Source organism: Ailuropoda melanoleuca, chromosome 3, assembly GCF_002007445.2.
Source record: "Ailuropoda melanoleuca isolate Jingjing chromosome 3, ASM200744v2, whole genome shotgun sequence".
Lineage (NCBI taxonomy): Eukaryota > Metazoa > Chordata > Mammalia > Carnivora > Ursidae > Ailuropoda > Ailuropoda melanoleuca.
In genome coordinates this window covers 83,997,191-84,013,604 of record NC_048220.1, presented here as the reverse complement: position 1 = coordinate 84,013,604, position 16,414 = coordinate 83,997,191, and the positions used below count along the sequence as shown (strand labels likewise).

The window sequence follows — 16,414 nt, the reverse complement described above, 5'->3', positions numbered from 1 at the left end:
AAATGAGAAAAATACTCAAAATAGTGAAATGATTAATCCAAGTTTGTACAGCTAATTAGATTCATAATCCAAATTTAAAGCCAGGACTTTTTAATCCCAAATTCATTATTCAAAGGAGGCAGTATATTATAGTGGTCAGACCAAAAGAAGTGTACATAAATGTCATACTTGCTTTGTCACTTTGTCAGGAGTATTTCATTTGGGTCCAAATCCCATACCATTCATTCAACCCCAGATTCTTATGAAAGGTGGGAAATCTAAGGAATGGGTAACTATAAGCACATTAAGACTTAACATTGACAAAAATAATTTGAATACAGCCTGACCCTATGTTAAAACTCAGAAGGAGCAAATTGGTAAGCACCCAAATTACACTAGTGTATACTTTATATAGCCTTTACCTTGGTTTATTTAACTTTTCTTTAAAGTTTAGGTATAATTTACATGCAATTAAATTGTATAACTAATTTAGGTAAGTATTCTATGGATTTTGATAAATGCATAACCCATGTGACCTATCACTTTCCAGTGGCTCATTGATAGTATCTAGAAATCCTGCAGCCTTGCTAAATTCACTTATTATATCTACTAGGAATTTTTTGTGGTTTGCTTAGGATTTTCTACATACATAATCATATTGTCTGCAAATAAAAATAGTTTAACATCTTCCTTTCCAATCTATATGCCTTCTGCTTTTTTGTCCTGTCTTATTATATGGACTAGTAATCCAATAGAATGTTGGAGAAGTGATAATAGCAGACATCCTTGCTTTATTCCTGGTCTTAGGGGGGAAACATTCAGTCTTTGACCATTAAGTATAATGTTAACTGTAGACATTTCATAGGGGTCCTCTGTCGGATTGAGGAAGCTTCCTTCTATTTCTAGTTTATTGAGTGGAGTGTTTTTGTGAAGAATAAGTATTGATATTTGTGAAATATAAGTTCTGTACCTATTGAGATAATTGTAGTTTTTCTCCTTTATTCCACTGATGTGATGAATTACATTGATTAATTTCCTAATGTTAAATCAGCCTTCCATTCCTGGAATAAAAAAGTTGTACTTGGTTGTGATATGTTACCCTTTTTGTGTATTGACAGATTCCACTTACAGTATTTTGTTAAGGGCTTTCGCATCTGTGTTTACAGAGATATTGATCTGTAATTTCATTTTCTTATAATGTTCAACTTCACCCATATTTAAAAAATATAAATTAAAACTACAATGAAATGCCATTTCTCACCTATCTAAATAGTAAGAATTTTGAAATATAATAAGTACATTCATTAGAGAGGTTTTAAGAAAGCAGATACACATTGCTGGTGGGAATGCAAGATGATACAAACCTATCAGGAATTTTGCAGTATGTAACAAAACTAAATGTACATTTACCTCTTGACCCAACAATCTCACTTCTAGGAATTTGCCCTGCAGATACCCTTCTAGCAGTATGAAAATATGATATGTAAGATATTCACTACAGCATTGTTTGTAATTGCAAAATATTAGAAACACCCCAAATGCCCATGCATAGGGCAGTGGTTGAATATCTATTGTACATCTACACAATCGAGTATTATGCAGCTGTAAAAAAATAAAAATTAAAAATAGGAGCAAAATTTCTGAGCTGATTTCCAAAATATATCGTTAGGTTAAAAAAGCAAAATACAAAAGAGTATGCATAGTAAATATATGTATCTTTTTGTAAGAAAAGAAAAATTTTAAAAGGTACATAATTATGATTTTTTGTCAAAAAAGAAACAAAGTTAAGATAAACGGCAGACTAATCAAACTGCTTACGTACAAGGGGTGGCTGGGAATGGGCTGGAAAGGAGAAAAGGTACTGGGCCAGAGTGGTAATGGTAATGGTTGTAGTGTTGGTGGCATAATACTTCCAAGTATACTTCTTTGTGTAGTTACAACTTTTAGGCTTTGGGAACCGTATTAGTGTTTATATTCTCAAAAAAGGAAAATGAATCAACAAGGGAATTGAAAGAAATATCAGTATGGGAGGGCCTAACATGGAATATAGACACAAATTAACCTGTGTTTTAATAAATAACAAAGCTGGGTGAGGGAAGGAATATAAGGGAGAACAAGCCCAAGTAACTTTTTTTTTTCGGTTTTTATTTTTAAATAATTATGGATTCATAGGAGGCTTCAAAAACTAATACAGAGAGGTCCTATGTACCCTTCACCCTGTTTTCCCCTGGTGATTATATCTTACATAACTATAGTACAATATCACTAACAGGAAATTAACATTGGTACAATCCATAGAACATATACAGATTTCACCCATTTTATATGCACTCATTTGTGTGCAGTGTGATCACATGTGTGGATTCATACAACTACCAGCACAATCCAGATGTACAGAACTGTTCCATCACCACAAGGATCCCTTTCCTTTTATGGCCACACCATCCATCTTCCCCAGTCCCTGGCAACCACTAATCTGTCCAAGTAACTTAAAACACAGTATTTGGACTAAGTATTCTCAGGCTAAAGAGAAGATGAACTGTATATAAATATTGAACTGTAGTTAGTAGACTTCTTTTTCACAGAGGTATGAGTTAACAATTCAAAAACTATCTTATGTGTATTCTAGCATTAAACAGATAAATGTATTGTGGATAATGAGAGCCAAGTTTCTCACTGTCAGAGAAGAGAGTTACACATGTGAAAAGGGGAAAGGATAGAAGGAACCCTGTGGTGCTGGATTGGAATTGGAGGTATCAATATGAACTCGTGGTTTCTAATAAATATAGATAGATAAAGGAACAGATGCAGATGTGTGAGGGTGGAGTGTATGTGTGTATTCATATATCTTTTTCCTACCACTATCACTGAGAGAGTATAGAAATAATTACAGCTTAGTAGCAGTGAGCTCACCTTGTACCCAGATCTTTGTTTCTAAATACCAATTTACACTAAAAGGAACCAGAGTTCCTTGAAGAAAAGGATAATTGCACAGCTGAGGTAGGAAAAAGTACAAGATGAACCCGGAACATCTTGTGCCAGAAGTAAAGAAATGTTCAAAGAATGTTCAGAACATGTCAAGTTAAAGGGCTTCCTGACCAAATCTGGGATAATTTGAGCATCAAAATAAATATTGACAATAAAAGACTATTAAATAAAATAAGAATCCACAGTTCTAATACTGACGAGAAGGAAGGAAGAGAAGTGACATTCTTCCTTACAGTTGAAAGCCAACTAATAAATGTAAGAAGAAACAGTGAGTTAGGAAAAAATGCTATTTGATAACCATCATTATAGTTAATTCATATATGTGTGGATATTAAAATGGCAAAAGTTTGTGGAGTACCAAGGTATTTTCATAATTTCAAAGTATATTGCCACAAGATACTCATTAATAATGGGGAAAAGAATAACTTTATAGTGAAGGCACTACCTTAGTCACTAAGTGTTCACAGTTAACACCAACAATGAGACAGGTTGGCATCGTATGCCTTTTGATATGATGCACTGAGAAAAACAAACTATAATTCTTGCAGTACTCTTGCCCAAAAATGTATAACTTCAATTTAATTGTGGGGAAATATCAGACAAATCCCAAATGAGAAATATTCTATGAAAAAAACTGACCTGCACTTTTTAATAATGTCAATGTCATGAAAGACAAAGTAAAGTTTAGGAGCTGTCCCAGATCAAAGGACTTACAAAAACAGACAACTGAATGCAAATGTGTAATCTGTGATTTTCTTTTGCTATAAACAGCATTATGAGGACAACAAAAAAATCTGATTGAAGACTGTGGATAATAAAATAGTATTATAGTAAAACTAATTTCCTGATTTTGATCATTATATCTGGTTATTTAAGAGAATGTCCTTGTTTTTAGGAATTATACACTGAAGTATTTAGGGTTAAATGGGCATCATGTCTACAATTTACTCTCAAATAGTTCAGAGAAAAAAATTGAAAGAGACAGAAAGATAAAGAAGATGTGATAAGCATTTGGTGAAAAGTATTAAGGGTATTTGGGAATTCTTTGTATTATTCTTGCAACTCTTCTGTGAGTCTAACAAAAAGTTAAAGGTTTTTAGAAAAAGGTATGGTTATTGTAAATATCATATAGCCCGGGTTTTTTTAGTCAGCTGACAATCCCTACCTTTTAATGGGAGTTATTTATTTCATTTACATTTAATTTTTGGTTTTATATGTATCATCTTGCTATTTGTTTCCTATGTCTCTTTTGTCCTTTGTTCATTTTTACCTCTTTTTCTGCCTTCTTTTGGATTACATATTTTCTATTATTCCATTTTATCTCTCCTATTGGTTCTTAGCTTTTTTAATTAAAATTTTATTTTGACATAATTATATATTTGCATTAGTTATAAGGACTAATGCAGAGAGACCCCATGTACTCTTTACACAGTTTCCCCAGTGATAACATTGCAAAACTATAGTGCAATATCACAACCAGGATATTGAGACTGATACGGGCCAAGATACAGAGCATTTTCATCACCACGAGGATTATTCACATGGCCATTTTGTAGCCATACACACTTCCCCCCTCCACCCCACCCCTTCTTAACCCCTGAAAACTAAACTGTTCTCCATTTTTATGCTTTTGTCATTTCAAGAATTTTTTTAAGTTTTTATTTATTTATTTGGGAGAGAGAGCACAAACAGGGTGAGGAGCAGAAGAAAAACCAGACTTCCCGCTGAGCAGGAGCTGTATGTGGGGCTCGATCCCGGGATTCATTCAGGTCGTTATGTGTATCAATAGTTAATCCCTTTTTATTACTGAATAGTATTCCATGGTGGGAATGTACCATGGATTTTTTTTAACCATTACCCAAAGGATATCTGTTGTTTACAGTTTGGGACTATGATGAATAAAGCTGCTATAAATATTCATATACAAATTTTCATGTGAATGTAAGTCTTCATGTCTCTGGAATAAATACAAAGGAGTACAATTTTTGCATCATATGTTAGTTGCACATTTAGTTTTTAAGAAACTACCAAACTGGCTGTACTATTTTATATTCCCACCAACAATATATGTGTGATCCTAGCCGGCATTTGGTGTTGCCACTGTTTTTTATTCTAGCCATTCTGATAGGGGTGTGGTGATATCTCATGATTTTCATTTTAATTTTTCTAATAGGTATTGAATTTGAACACCTTTTCGTGTGTTTATTGCCATCTATATAACTCGTTACTGAAATGTCTTTTTTTCATTTTCTAAATGGATTGTTTGCTTTTTTACTGTTGAGTTTTGAGAATCTTTCTGTATTCTAGATACTACATTTTTGTCAGATCTGTGGTTTGCAAATATTTTCTCCCATTTTGTAGTTTGTCTTTTCATCCTCCAAACAAGGTCTTTCACAGAGCAAAAGTTTTAAATGTTGATAAAATACAACTTATCAACTTTTCCTTTTATGGATAATATTTTTGTGCCAAGATTCCTTGGGATTGTTTACACAGATGTGTGTCACCATGTCATCTGCAAATAAGGACAGTTTTATTTCTCCCTTTCTGGAATCTTTATGCCTTTTATTTCCTTTTCTTGTCTTACTGCACTGGCTAGAACTTCCACAACTATGTTGAGTAGCAGTGGTAAAAGCAGACATCTTTGCCTTTGTTAATGATCTAGGGGAAAACATTCAGTTCATTAATTAATTATTGATTAAAATATAAGTTCATCATTAATAATGATGCTGGCTGTTGGGCTTTTTGTTGATGTTCATTAACAAATTGAAGAAGTTCCCTTTTACTCCTAGTTTTTGTTATGAGTAGGTATTGAATTTGATCAAATACTTTTCAGCAAATGTTTTATTTTTAATGGTTGTTCTTAGAATTACAATATGCATCCTTAACTTACCATAGTCTGCCTTGAATTAATATTAAATCACTTAATATATAATGTAAGAATCTTAAAACTGTATTTCCATTTACCCTGCTCTCATCCTTTGTGCTTTATTGTCATACATTTTGCTTTTACATAGGTATAAACTCCAGAATGAAGTCATAGTTTTGTTTTAAACACTTAGTTCTTAAAATAAATTTAAGAGATGATGTGGGGAGGGTCTTTTATATTTACACACTGTGATACTGTGATTTATAATAAGAAATATATATTTAGTCTTCATCCCAAACCCTTGGAATTTCCTAAGTGAGGAGAGATAAAGGTATCTTTTACTATGTTAATGAGGTGACTTTTGGATGCCCCTAGGGTAAGAATGGGAGCTGGTTGGGGGTTGGGGGAACTGTGTCCCAACCTCCCAACCATTCCCCCCCACCACCACCCCATCCTCACCTACAGGATGGGGAGAGGGGCTGGGGATTGAGTTTAATTACAAATGGTCAGTGATTTAGTCCATCACACCTATCTAATGAAGTAAAAACCCAAGAGGACAGGGCTTAGAAAGCTTACAGGGTGGTGAACACAGGGAGATACCAGGAGAATGACAGCCCCAGAGACCTTGGAAGCTTTTCACCCCTTCCCACATACCTTGCCCTATGCATCTCTTCCATCTGACTGTCCCTGAGTTATATCCTTTAATGAGAAACTGGTAAACTAGTAAGTAAATTATTTTTTTTAGTTTTGTGAGCCGTTCTAGCAAATTAATTGAACCTGAGGAGGGAGACCTGGGAACCTCTGATCTATAGCCAGTCATCCAGAAACACAGATGACAGTCTGGATGTGAGAGTGGCATCTGAAGTGAGGGTGGAGTGAGGGTGGAGGGAGTCTCCTGGGACCAAGCTGTCTGCTTCCGGAACTGCTATGACCCACAGACCTGACAAGAACTGACAAACAGACCTTTAAGCTAACACCTTTGGGCAGTCCTGACATGCGCCCTGTGCATCTGAGATTTATAACATAATTTGGAAGTTGACATTGCTTTTAGAACAATGAGCTTGAGGGCCACCTGGGTGGCTCAGTCGGTTAGGCATCTGACTGTCCATCTCAGCTCAGGTGTTGATCTTGTGGTCGGGGCAGGGTGGGGGTTCAAGCTCCATGCTGGGCAAGGAGCCTACTCCAAGGAAAAGGTAAATAAAATGAGCTTGATTAGAACAATGAGCTTGATTAACCTTCCCAAAACACAGCTGCAGTTTTGTAGTTCCTCTCTCTGAGATTCTGAATATGCCGTAGCCCACCTTTGCTGGTCAAGTCCTGCACTGGGTAAAGTGACAAAGTCAAGGGCAAGCGTCCCTCTGGGGCTCTCAAGTCCCAGACTTGAAATTTAAGAAGCTGCAATGCTCACAGCTGTGTATTTTTTACTTCTTTCTTTTTGTCCAGGTTTTTCCCCTCTGGTGGAATGCCTCCTGCCTTGAGCCATTTTCCTCCTCCTAGACCACTGTCCCGTGCCTCCTTCTCCGTTAGAAGGCCACTTCTAGTCCCCTGAACAAATGTACTCTCTCCTGCGTGTATCTCTGAAGCACCACAGGCAGCCCGCGTACACGTGCACTGACCCTGCACTTTATTTCGGTTCCTGTTGAATACCTTTTGCCTCTGGTCAGCCGTCAGCTTTTTGAGCTTTTTTTTTCTTTAATTTATCTTAATATTCTTTCCTGTGCCAAACAGTGTCTGGCACATTGTAGACATTTAGAAATATTTGTTCCGAGTATTAATTCTCTTATAATATGAAGTTAATCTTTTCAACGTATCCTAACTTTTCTTTATCAAACATCAAAGACTTTTCCCTCCTTCTGGCAGTTGTTAATTCATGAACAAACCCATCTCTGCCCTGTTCACAAGCTTTGTGATTTTGTAGGCCTCTATCCTATTCCTTCTTAGCCATCTCTGTTTTAGGGCAAAGGTCAGAGCTTTCAGGGGGAATTGTGGTATATGTGCCTTGAAGTGATAGTGGTGATGATTAACCCTCCTTCTCTTCTCCACGCAGGGAGATGTTCTTTACTACCATGGAAAGCCACCTTTTGCGCTGCAAAGTGTTAGAAATCATATTCCTCCACAGCTGCGAGACGCCCACCCGCCTGCCCTTGTCTCTGGCCCAGGCCCTCTACTTTCTGAACAATTCCACATCACTGCTCAAGTGTCAGGTACATGCTTCCCTGCCTCAGTCAGGCCTTGAACACCTTTCCCCTCACCCTTGAGCATGTAACGGAAGAAGGCACCTCCTACCAACTGCTTTCGCTTCTCCGCAGTCGGATAAAACCCAGTGGCAGATGTGGGACGAACTGGTTGAGCACCTGCAGTTCCTGTTATCCAGTTATCAGCACGTGCTGAGAGGTAAGCAGCATTTGTTCACAAATAAGACCGCGTGTGAGTCTCACGGTAGCCATTGTTATGAATTGAAGTTACATGGGGGATTCTAATTTGTTAGCCGAAGTAAATCAGCGTTCCTTGGTTATAACTATAAGGAGCAAGGAATGACATCTTTGGAATCACTGCTATAGAACAGAGGAACTCACATGTGCTTATGGCAGATAATACAGTGGTCCTTGCACTTATTAGGTCGTACAGGTAAGCAGCAGTCATCTTACCAGGAGAAGTATTCTGTGATGACCTGATTAGCCCTGGCATCTTACCCTGTCCGTCACTCAAAGTCTTTGTTGGGTCATTTGCTCATTGACTGTGGACATTGTTAACATCCGTCAGTAGGATGCAAACCCAGAGCAAATCAGGGGCAACATAAAAGCTTACATCATGCAGGAGTTGTTAGGCGCTCTATAGTCTGTGAAAGTGACTTTACTCAAGTCTCAGGCGAAGCCAGTGATCAAGGAGGATCCAGAAGAGTTAGACTAATTAATGCTCAGGAAGCGAGTATTGATGAGGGTAATAAAGGAACAGCTGCTTCAAATGAGAATGATTTTATTAGCCAAAGATTAATGAGGCCCTTGTTCCCAATTACTGACATAATTATTAATTCCAAAAGGAAAGACGGTAACTTTTTTTTACAGATTTATTTATTTATTTATTTATTTATTTATTTGAGAGAGCGAGGGAGAGCACTCACATGTGAGCAGGGGAGGGGGCAGTGGGCGAGAGAGAGAATCTCCGGCACACTCCCTGCTGAGCACGGAGGCCAAAGTGGGGCTTGATCCCACGAGTCAGAGCTGAAACCAAGAGTCAGGTGCTTAACCAATTGAGCCATCCAAAAGATAATAACTTTTTAGGGGAGAAAACATATTTCTCTTAATGTGATGCCCTGAGAAGGACACGTCATCACTCACGTGGTGTTCTTGCCAAAAATCCATGACCTGAATCTAATCACCAGGAAGCATCAGACAAATTCACACGGAAAGACCTTTTACAAAATTATTGGCTTGTACTCTTGAAAAGTGCCACTGTCTTAAAAACAAAGTCAGACCAAGAAACTGTTCCAGATTAGCAAGAAACTAAAGCACATTAATACTAAATGCAAAACATGATCCTGGATGGGCTCCTGAACCAGGGAAAAGAGGCTATGAAGTATGTTATTGGGATGAATGGTGAAATGAAATAGATTAAATAATAGTATTATACTAATATTAAATTTCCTATTTTTGATAACAACCCTGGCTTATGAAGATAATTGTCCTCAGTCTTAAGAAATCCAGAGTGAAGTATTGAGGGATAGAAGGGCACAATGTTCAACTTATTCTCAAACAGTGAGGAGAAATAGTACATATTTATATGTAACTGCATTTTATATTTACTTGCCATGATCATGTTGAGGTTGAATTTAGCTCAGTAATGGCACTGGGGAAGGTACGATAGCCCTTATACCCTCTCAGGCCTGGAACCGAGGAAACTATTGTAGAGAAATGTAAAAAACAGCACTGAATTTAAGACAGAAGGTCTGAGTTTGAATCCCAACTCCACCACTTACTCTGCTAACTTTATGTCTCTAAACCTCATTTTCTTCTATGGAATGGGGATGGTAATATGGAACTTTTCAAGACTGATTGTTAATAGACGTGAGAAAAAATAGTGAGTTCCCAGTCAATGTTAATTGGATCCCAGCCTGCCTATCTGCCCAGCCAGGAGTAGGCTACGAGATCTTCATGTTTCAGGCTCTTGTAACTAAAACTTTAAAGTGCGTTGTCAAGGCCATGACATTTGTGGTTGTGTAGTTTGTGCATTTTTTTTTTTTAAAGATTTTATTTATTTATTTGACAGAGATAGAGAGACAGCCAGCGAGAGAGGGAACACAAGCAGGGGGAGTGGGAGAGGAAGAAGCAGGCTCACAGCGGAGGAGCCTGATGTGGGGCTCGATCCCATAACGCCGGGATCACGCCCTGAGCCAAAGGCAGACGCTTAACCGCTGTGCCACCCAGGCGCCCCTTGTGCATTTTTTAGCACCCTCAAAAAAGGGTACCTGTTCTTCTCAGAACAAAGGCCCAGAGGCAAATTCCATGTTGTACTTAGCCTCAGCAGGGTTTATGTAATTGTTCTTTGGAGATCAAGCAGAAAGTTTAATATTAAAGCAGCCTGGTTTTATTTAAAGTTCACCTTTAACACTCCTTGTTTACTTCGTTTTTGCTTCCCAGGGAATACAGCTGGGCCTTGGGCAATAGTGACTTAAGATGGACATGAGATCCACTTTCATTCCAGAATATTTTTATGCTTCCAACAAGGGAGAGGGAAGCCTTAAACCAGTGTATATGGACCAAGAATAAATGGGGTGTGTTCCAGGGCCATTTTATCCTTAACATTCTCTCCACTTTCTTTGGAGACCAAGAGTTAAGAAGGAGAAAAAATATTTAGAACCAATAGTTTGGAAACAATGTCCTCCAAAGAAGACAGCTAAATGGTACCCTGAAATGGTCAGTGTCCTTGTCAGTAGGCTTTTAACTGTGAGGGCTCCTTAGTCCTCTCTGCCCTCTGCAAGTGGTCTGCAGACATTGTGGAAGGCATTTTGGGTCAGCCTGAGCTGTCCATCTCCACGAGTAGAGGAAGAAGGCAAGAGGTTGGGGAGCCCAAGCTTGTCCTTTGTTTAGGGGAACATCTTAGCATGGGGGAAGAGAAGAAGGAGGACTAGGTAAATTCATACACCCTGGCGTATATAATCCGGGGAAGGTGAGTATCATCCCCTCTTTAAAGCTGGGGAAACAAAGTCTGGGAGAAAAGTAAGTACAGAGTCAGGATTCAAACTTAGGTCTGTTGCCAAAGTCTGTGTGCAATCAAAACACGCTGGAAGGAATTACTGTTCTATGAAATCACTGGGTGAGATTAGAAGGTGAGATTTTAAGGAATTTCCAACTCCCTGTTTTCTAAACTCTCTGTACATGATTAAATTACTTTTGTACAAACCCTCGACCTTGGGGAAAGGTATATCCTGAAGCCCCATACTTTGTAAATATTTCCAAAGAAGGCAGAGCAGCCCCATGGAGGCATAGGTGCTGGGCTGCCGGGTAAGCTTACATTCTCTGGCCAAGAGAATCAACCCCACTGTACCCCAGTTCCACAGCCATGCAGCTCAAGTTTGAGCCTCGGCAGAATTGCAGATTGCTTTAAGCCAATGAGTTTTCCTGATACTCGTGAATTGTCATACCTCTTATTTTGAAATTATGAGTGCTAAGAATTTAAATATACAGTATTTAAAGGAAGAAAAACACCTGCTTTTCCTGAATTTTACTTGGCTAGACAATTTAGGCAGGATGGCCCACAGAAGTCAGACCTCAGTTCATTCTGAGGAGAGAACAGGGAGCCTTCCTGTAAGGAGCCCTGTCCAGAGAGGAGAGAAAAGCAGATACAGGCAAGTTCAGGTCAATTCATATATTTATTCAGGCAACAAATATTTACAAAATACCTTCTGTGTGCCTGGCTCATTGGGAAAACTTCAGGGAGTAAGACCAACATGGCCCCTGCCCTCACAGAGCTTACTGTGAAGAGATTGACCCTAAACAAATAATCACATAAACAACATATAATTACAAGTAAAATAAATTCTCTGAAGGAAAGGAGAAGTGCACAAAATAGGAGTACCTAATCTAGTTTTGGAGGGACCGCAGAGGCCTCCCTGAAGAAGTGGTACTTCAGCTGAGATAAGAAGAACTTGGGGGACACCTGGGTGGCTCAGTCCGTTAAGTGTCTGCCTTCCGCTCAGTTCATGACCTTGGGGTCCTGGGAAGGAGCCCCGTGTCAGGCTCCCTGCTCAGTGGGGAGTCTGCTTCTCCCTCTCCCTCTGCCCCTCACCCCCACCCCCCAATCATGCTCCCTCTCTCTCAAATAAATAAATAGAATCTAAAAAAAAAAAAAAACAGGACTGGTGTTAGCCAGGCAAATAGGGCAGTTTTCCGGAAAAATTAAAAATAGCATGTCCAAGGGCCCTAAGGCAAGAAGTTGTTTAGTGAGTCCAAGGAACATAGAACAAGCTAGTCAGACTGGAATGTAGAGAGGTAGAGAGCAAGGGGAGAATAGCACAAGATGAGACTAGAATAGTAGATGGATAGGGCATGAAGGGCCTTCTGGGCCATGTTAAGAAATGTCAACTTGATTCCAAGAGTGAGGAGAAGCCATCAGAGCATGAGGTTGCTGTGCCCGAGGTGTGGCAGGTAGTTTGGTGGAGGACCGGAGCAGTCCCAGGAGGGGTCCTGGTGGCGAGGGGGTGGGTTTTGCAGCAGGAAAGGCAGTGGATGCGACAGAAGCACTTTGAAGATCAGTTTGTCAGGGCTTGGGTGACTGAGTCTGAAGTATGGCTCCAGGGTTCTGCCGTTGCTGACATGGACGTAAATGGAGAGAGATCTGCAGAGAAGGTAAAAAGCACAGTGTGACTGTTGGGTTGGAGATTCCTAGAGTGTTGCTGATGATGATGATGACAAAATAATAATAGTTACCCTAGGGAGCGCCTGGGTGGCTCAGTCAGTTGAGCGTCTTACTCTTGGTTTCTGCCCAGGTCATGATCTCAGAGTTGTGAGATCAAGCCCCGAGTTGGGCTCTGCACTCAGCGTGGAGTCTGCTTGAGATTCTCTCTCTCCCTCTCCCACGCCCCCTCTCCCCCTCTCCCTGCTCTAAGTAAATTAATTAATTAATAAGTTAATAAATAGGGGCACCTGGGTGGCTCAGCCCTTAAGCGTCTGCCTTCGGCTCAGGTCATGATCCCAGTGTTCCGGGATCGAGCCCTGCATCGGGCTCCCTGCTCAGCGGGAGGCCTGCTTCTCCCTCTCCTACTCCCCTTGCTTGTGTTCCCTCTCTTGCTGCCTCTCTCTCTGTCAAATATATAAATAAAATCTTTAAAAATAATTAATTAGTAACTTTAAAAATAATAATAGTTACCCCTAGTAACCTGATCCAGGAACCTAATAACAATACTAGGAGCCAGAACATCTTGCATAAGGCGGTGTGCTAAACCCTTTACATAAATCGCCTCACACAGTATTCCCACAGCCTCTGATGTAAGACCTCTCATGCCTACTGAAGCATAAAATCCAAGGCCTTGCCAGCTGGACCAGAATGGCTCAAGTCCACTGGCCAAGAGTTCCTCCCCCTTGAAGAGTGCTTGGATGGGAACTGCCAACATTTGCCTCTTCAAATGTCCTGTATTACTTTAATGAACTCCAAATTCTTCTTGCTCCCACCCCAAGTCTTCCCTACTCCCCTGTTCTTTCCATTCCTTCAAAATCATTTTCATAGTTTTCAGAGTAGCATATACCTGATACGTTTTACTAAAAGGCTTTTGTCCCCCTACAACCATTCTCCACCAGTAGCAGAGTAAAATAGAGCATGTTACCTGGCTTAAAACCCTCCAGATGCTTCCATTTGCTCTCTAAGGCCAAACTCCACATTTTTCTGTGGCCTAGCCTACCTTCCAGTCTCCACTACGGCTTTCCCTTACCACCCAGATTTTATCTCTAGTTCTCAAAACAAGCTTTTTCCTGCCTCAGGGCATTTACAGTTGCTGTTCTCACTACCTGAACTGCTTTTCCCCTAGACCTTTGCACAACTGCCTCCTTCTCATCCTTCAGGACTCAGCTCAGAGGGCCTGACTAGAGTGGACTGCTTCCCTCATCCCCCCAATGCCACTGTTTATCACGGCATCCGATTTATTTCTGTGATTGTACTCACCAAAACTAGAATTGTTTTTGTTGGCTGGTTTACTGTTAGGTTTCCCGCACCTAGAATGTCAGTCCACGGGGGCTGGGCCCATATCTCTAATTCCACTGTCTCACCAGAGACTAGCCCACTTCCAGTTGCATCGTCGGTGCTCACTGGAATCTGTGTTGATTGAATGTTGAAAGGGCCCTGATAGGACGTCTCAAGGCAGCTTTGCTCCCTGCTTCCTTTTTAGACACACTGTAGCGTGTTTGTTGTACTTTTTTTCTCTTTACAGTTAGGCCCAGTGCTATAAATCTAGAGTGAATTTACCTGAAGTTTGAAGAAAAACATTTTGAGCGTATTAGTTGAAAATGTAACCTAATCCGTTGCTTAAAAACAAGTTTATTCTGTGTTTCCCAACTTTCCGGATACGATGTAGTTGAGTCGTAGAAACCCTGCTAGAAGAGTTGCCCTATCCGCACGCCCTAAACGGGGAGATGGAGAGAGGGGCGCTGTAGTGAATGCCGGCGCTCTGGGGGTCCGCCGTCCTCGGAGCTCTGCTCAAGCCGTCTGCTTTATCCATGACCTGCGCTCCTTTGCCTGGACTCTGTGTGCTTCCAGAATCCTCTTGGGGCTCATCTGTGGATTTGGATGAGAGACCTTTAGAACTTCTTTTACTTTTCCTCAATATTTTTATTTTTGGACCTACAGAAGGGTTGAAAGAGTGGTACAGTGAGCACCCATTTACCTTTTATGTTGATTTACTGGCTGTGAACATTTTACCACATTTTGGTTTATCTATTGATCCACCTAAATACTTTTTTTTGAGAGTTGGGAGTAAGTTGCACCATAGTAACCCTTCATGCCTGTAAGTACTTCGGCCTAAGGATAAGGATATTCCCATGCACAGCACAATTCATTATCACACTCAACAAATTTATCCGTAATATTCTCTAACGTGTCCCAGGAATATCCTCTGTAGGCGGCTGGTTTCGTTTTGAGCCAGGCTCCAGATATCACACACTGTGGTTGTTGTATACTCTTTGGTCTCCTTTTACATAGCTCCCACCCTTTCCTTGTCTTTCATAATACAGACATTTTTGAAGAGCCCAGGCCAGTTATTTTGTAGAATATCCCATAACCGGGGTTGTCTCATTATTTCCTCATGATCAGAGTCCTCTTAAGTCCTGCTGGCCGGAGCACTGAATAGCTGAAGGTGTACACTCCTTCCCGGCACACGGCAGCAAGAGGCGACACTGTCCGTTTGGTCCCATTATTGGTGATGTTAAGTGTGATCATTTGGTTAAGGTCGTGTCTATCACATTTCCCACTGCTCTGTTATTAGTTAAGTTATCCAGAGAGTAAAACTTTGAGACTGTGAATATCCTATCCAGCCTTTCACTCAGGGGTTTTAGCACCCACTGATGGTTCTTACCTGAATCAGTCATTACAATAGTAGATTGCAAAGTGGTTACTTTCTAGTTCTACATTGCTTCTACATTTCTTAACTGGCCTTCTTCTGCAAAAAGGATCTTTCCCGGGGCGCCTGGGTGGCACAGCGGTTAAGCGTCTGCCTTCGGCTCAGGGCGTGATCCCGGCGTTATGGGATCGAGCCCCACATCAGGCTCCTCTGCTGTGAGCCTGCTTCTTCCTCTCCCATTCCCCCTGCTTGTGTTCCCTCTCTCGCTGGCTGTCTCTATCTCTGTCGAATAAATAAATAAAATCTTTAAAAAAAAAAAAAAAAGGATCTTTCCCTTCTTCCTCCCTTCCTTTTTTATTTATTATGGACTTGGCACTTTTTAAAATTTACTGTGTATAATCCATTTTTGTCATTATTTTTTATGATCATGACCAAAACGTAGCCAGCAAGAGGCCTCTTCACGCTGGCTTGTCCTTTTGATTTGTTCCTGTGTGTGTGTGTGTGTGTGTGTGTGTGTGTGTGTGTGTTTTCCCCACTCTATTTTTAAGCATTCCTTTACTTTCTTATAGATGTTCCAGATTCACCTTGTAATTTCCTTGCCATGGTCCTAGAATTGGCCTTTCCTCCAAAAAAATTCGGGTTTCTCCTGGTTGGGAGTGGGGGAAAGCATTAAGAAATCAAGATCTGGGTGCTAAGCATACCGATTACTACTGGGGTACCTGCTTCTAGACCCTCTCACGACAGAGCTAGTAAATTACGTACTTTTTTTTAGAAATACAAGTTCATAGCAATACTTCAATTTCCAGTCCCTCAGAATTCTTCCTCTCCTCCTAGTCCGTAACTGAATCACTCTCCTCCCACGGCAAGAACACTTATTTTGAACATGGATAAATATATTTATTTGGTCTATCATACAACATACACAAAATTGTTTCTTTTAACAGAATTACAATAGACCAGCACAACAACAATCTAAGAAACCAATTCAGTATTTCTTAGCAATTCTTTTTATACTTAGACTCAATCTCCCAGATATT

General features: G+C 40.1%; 1 protein-coding gene across 1 annotated transcript in view; it reads left to right on the top strand.

Annotated features, from left to right (window-relative positions):
- Positions 1-16,414, top strand: part of SIMC1 (SUMO interacting motifs containing 1) — a 45,532-nt gene that overhangs the window by 27,432 nt on the left and 1,686 nt on the right. Inside the window, exons 8-9 of the mRNA XM_034655655.1 lie at positions 7,881-8,037; positions 8,143-8,227. Of these exons, the coding sequence (XP_034511546.1) occupies positions 7,881-8,037; positions 8,143-8,227 (242 nt within the window). The remainder of the gene's footprint in view (positions 1-7,880; positions 8,038-8,142; positions 8,228-16,414) is intronic.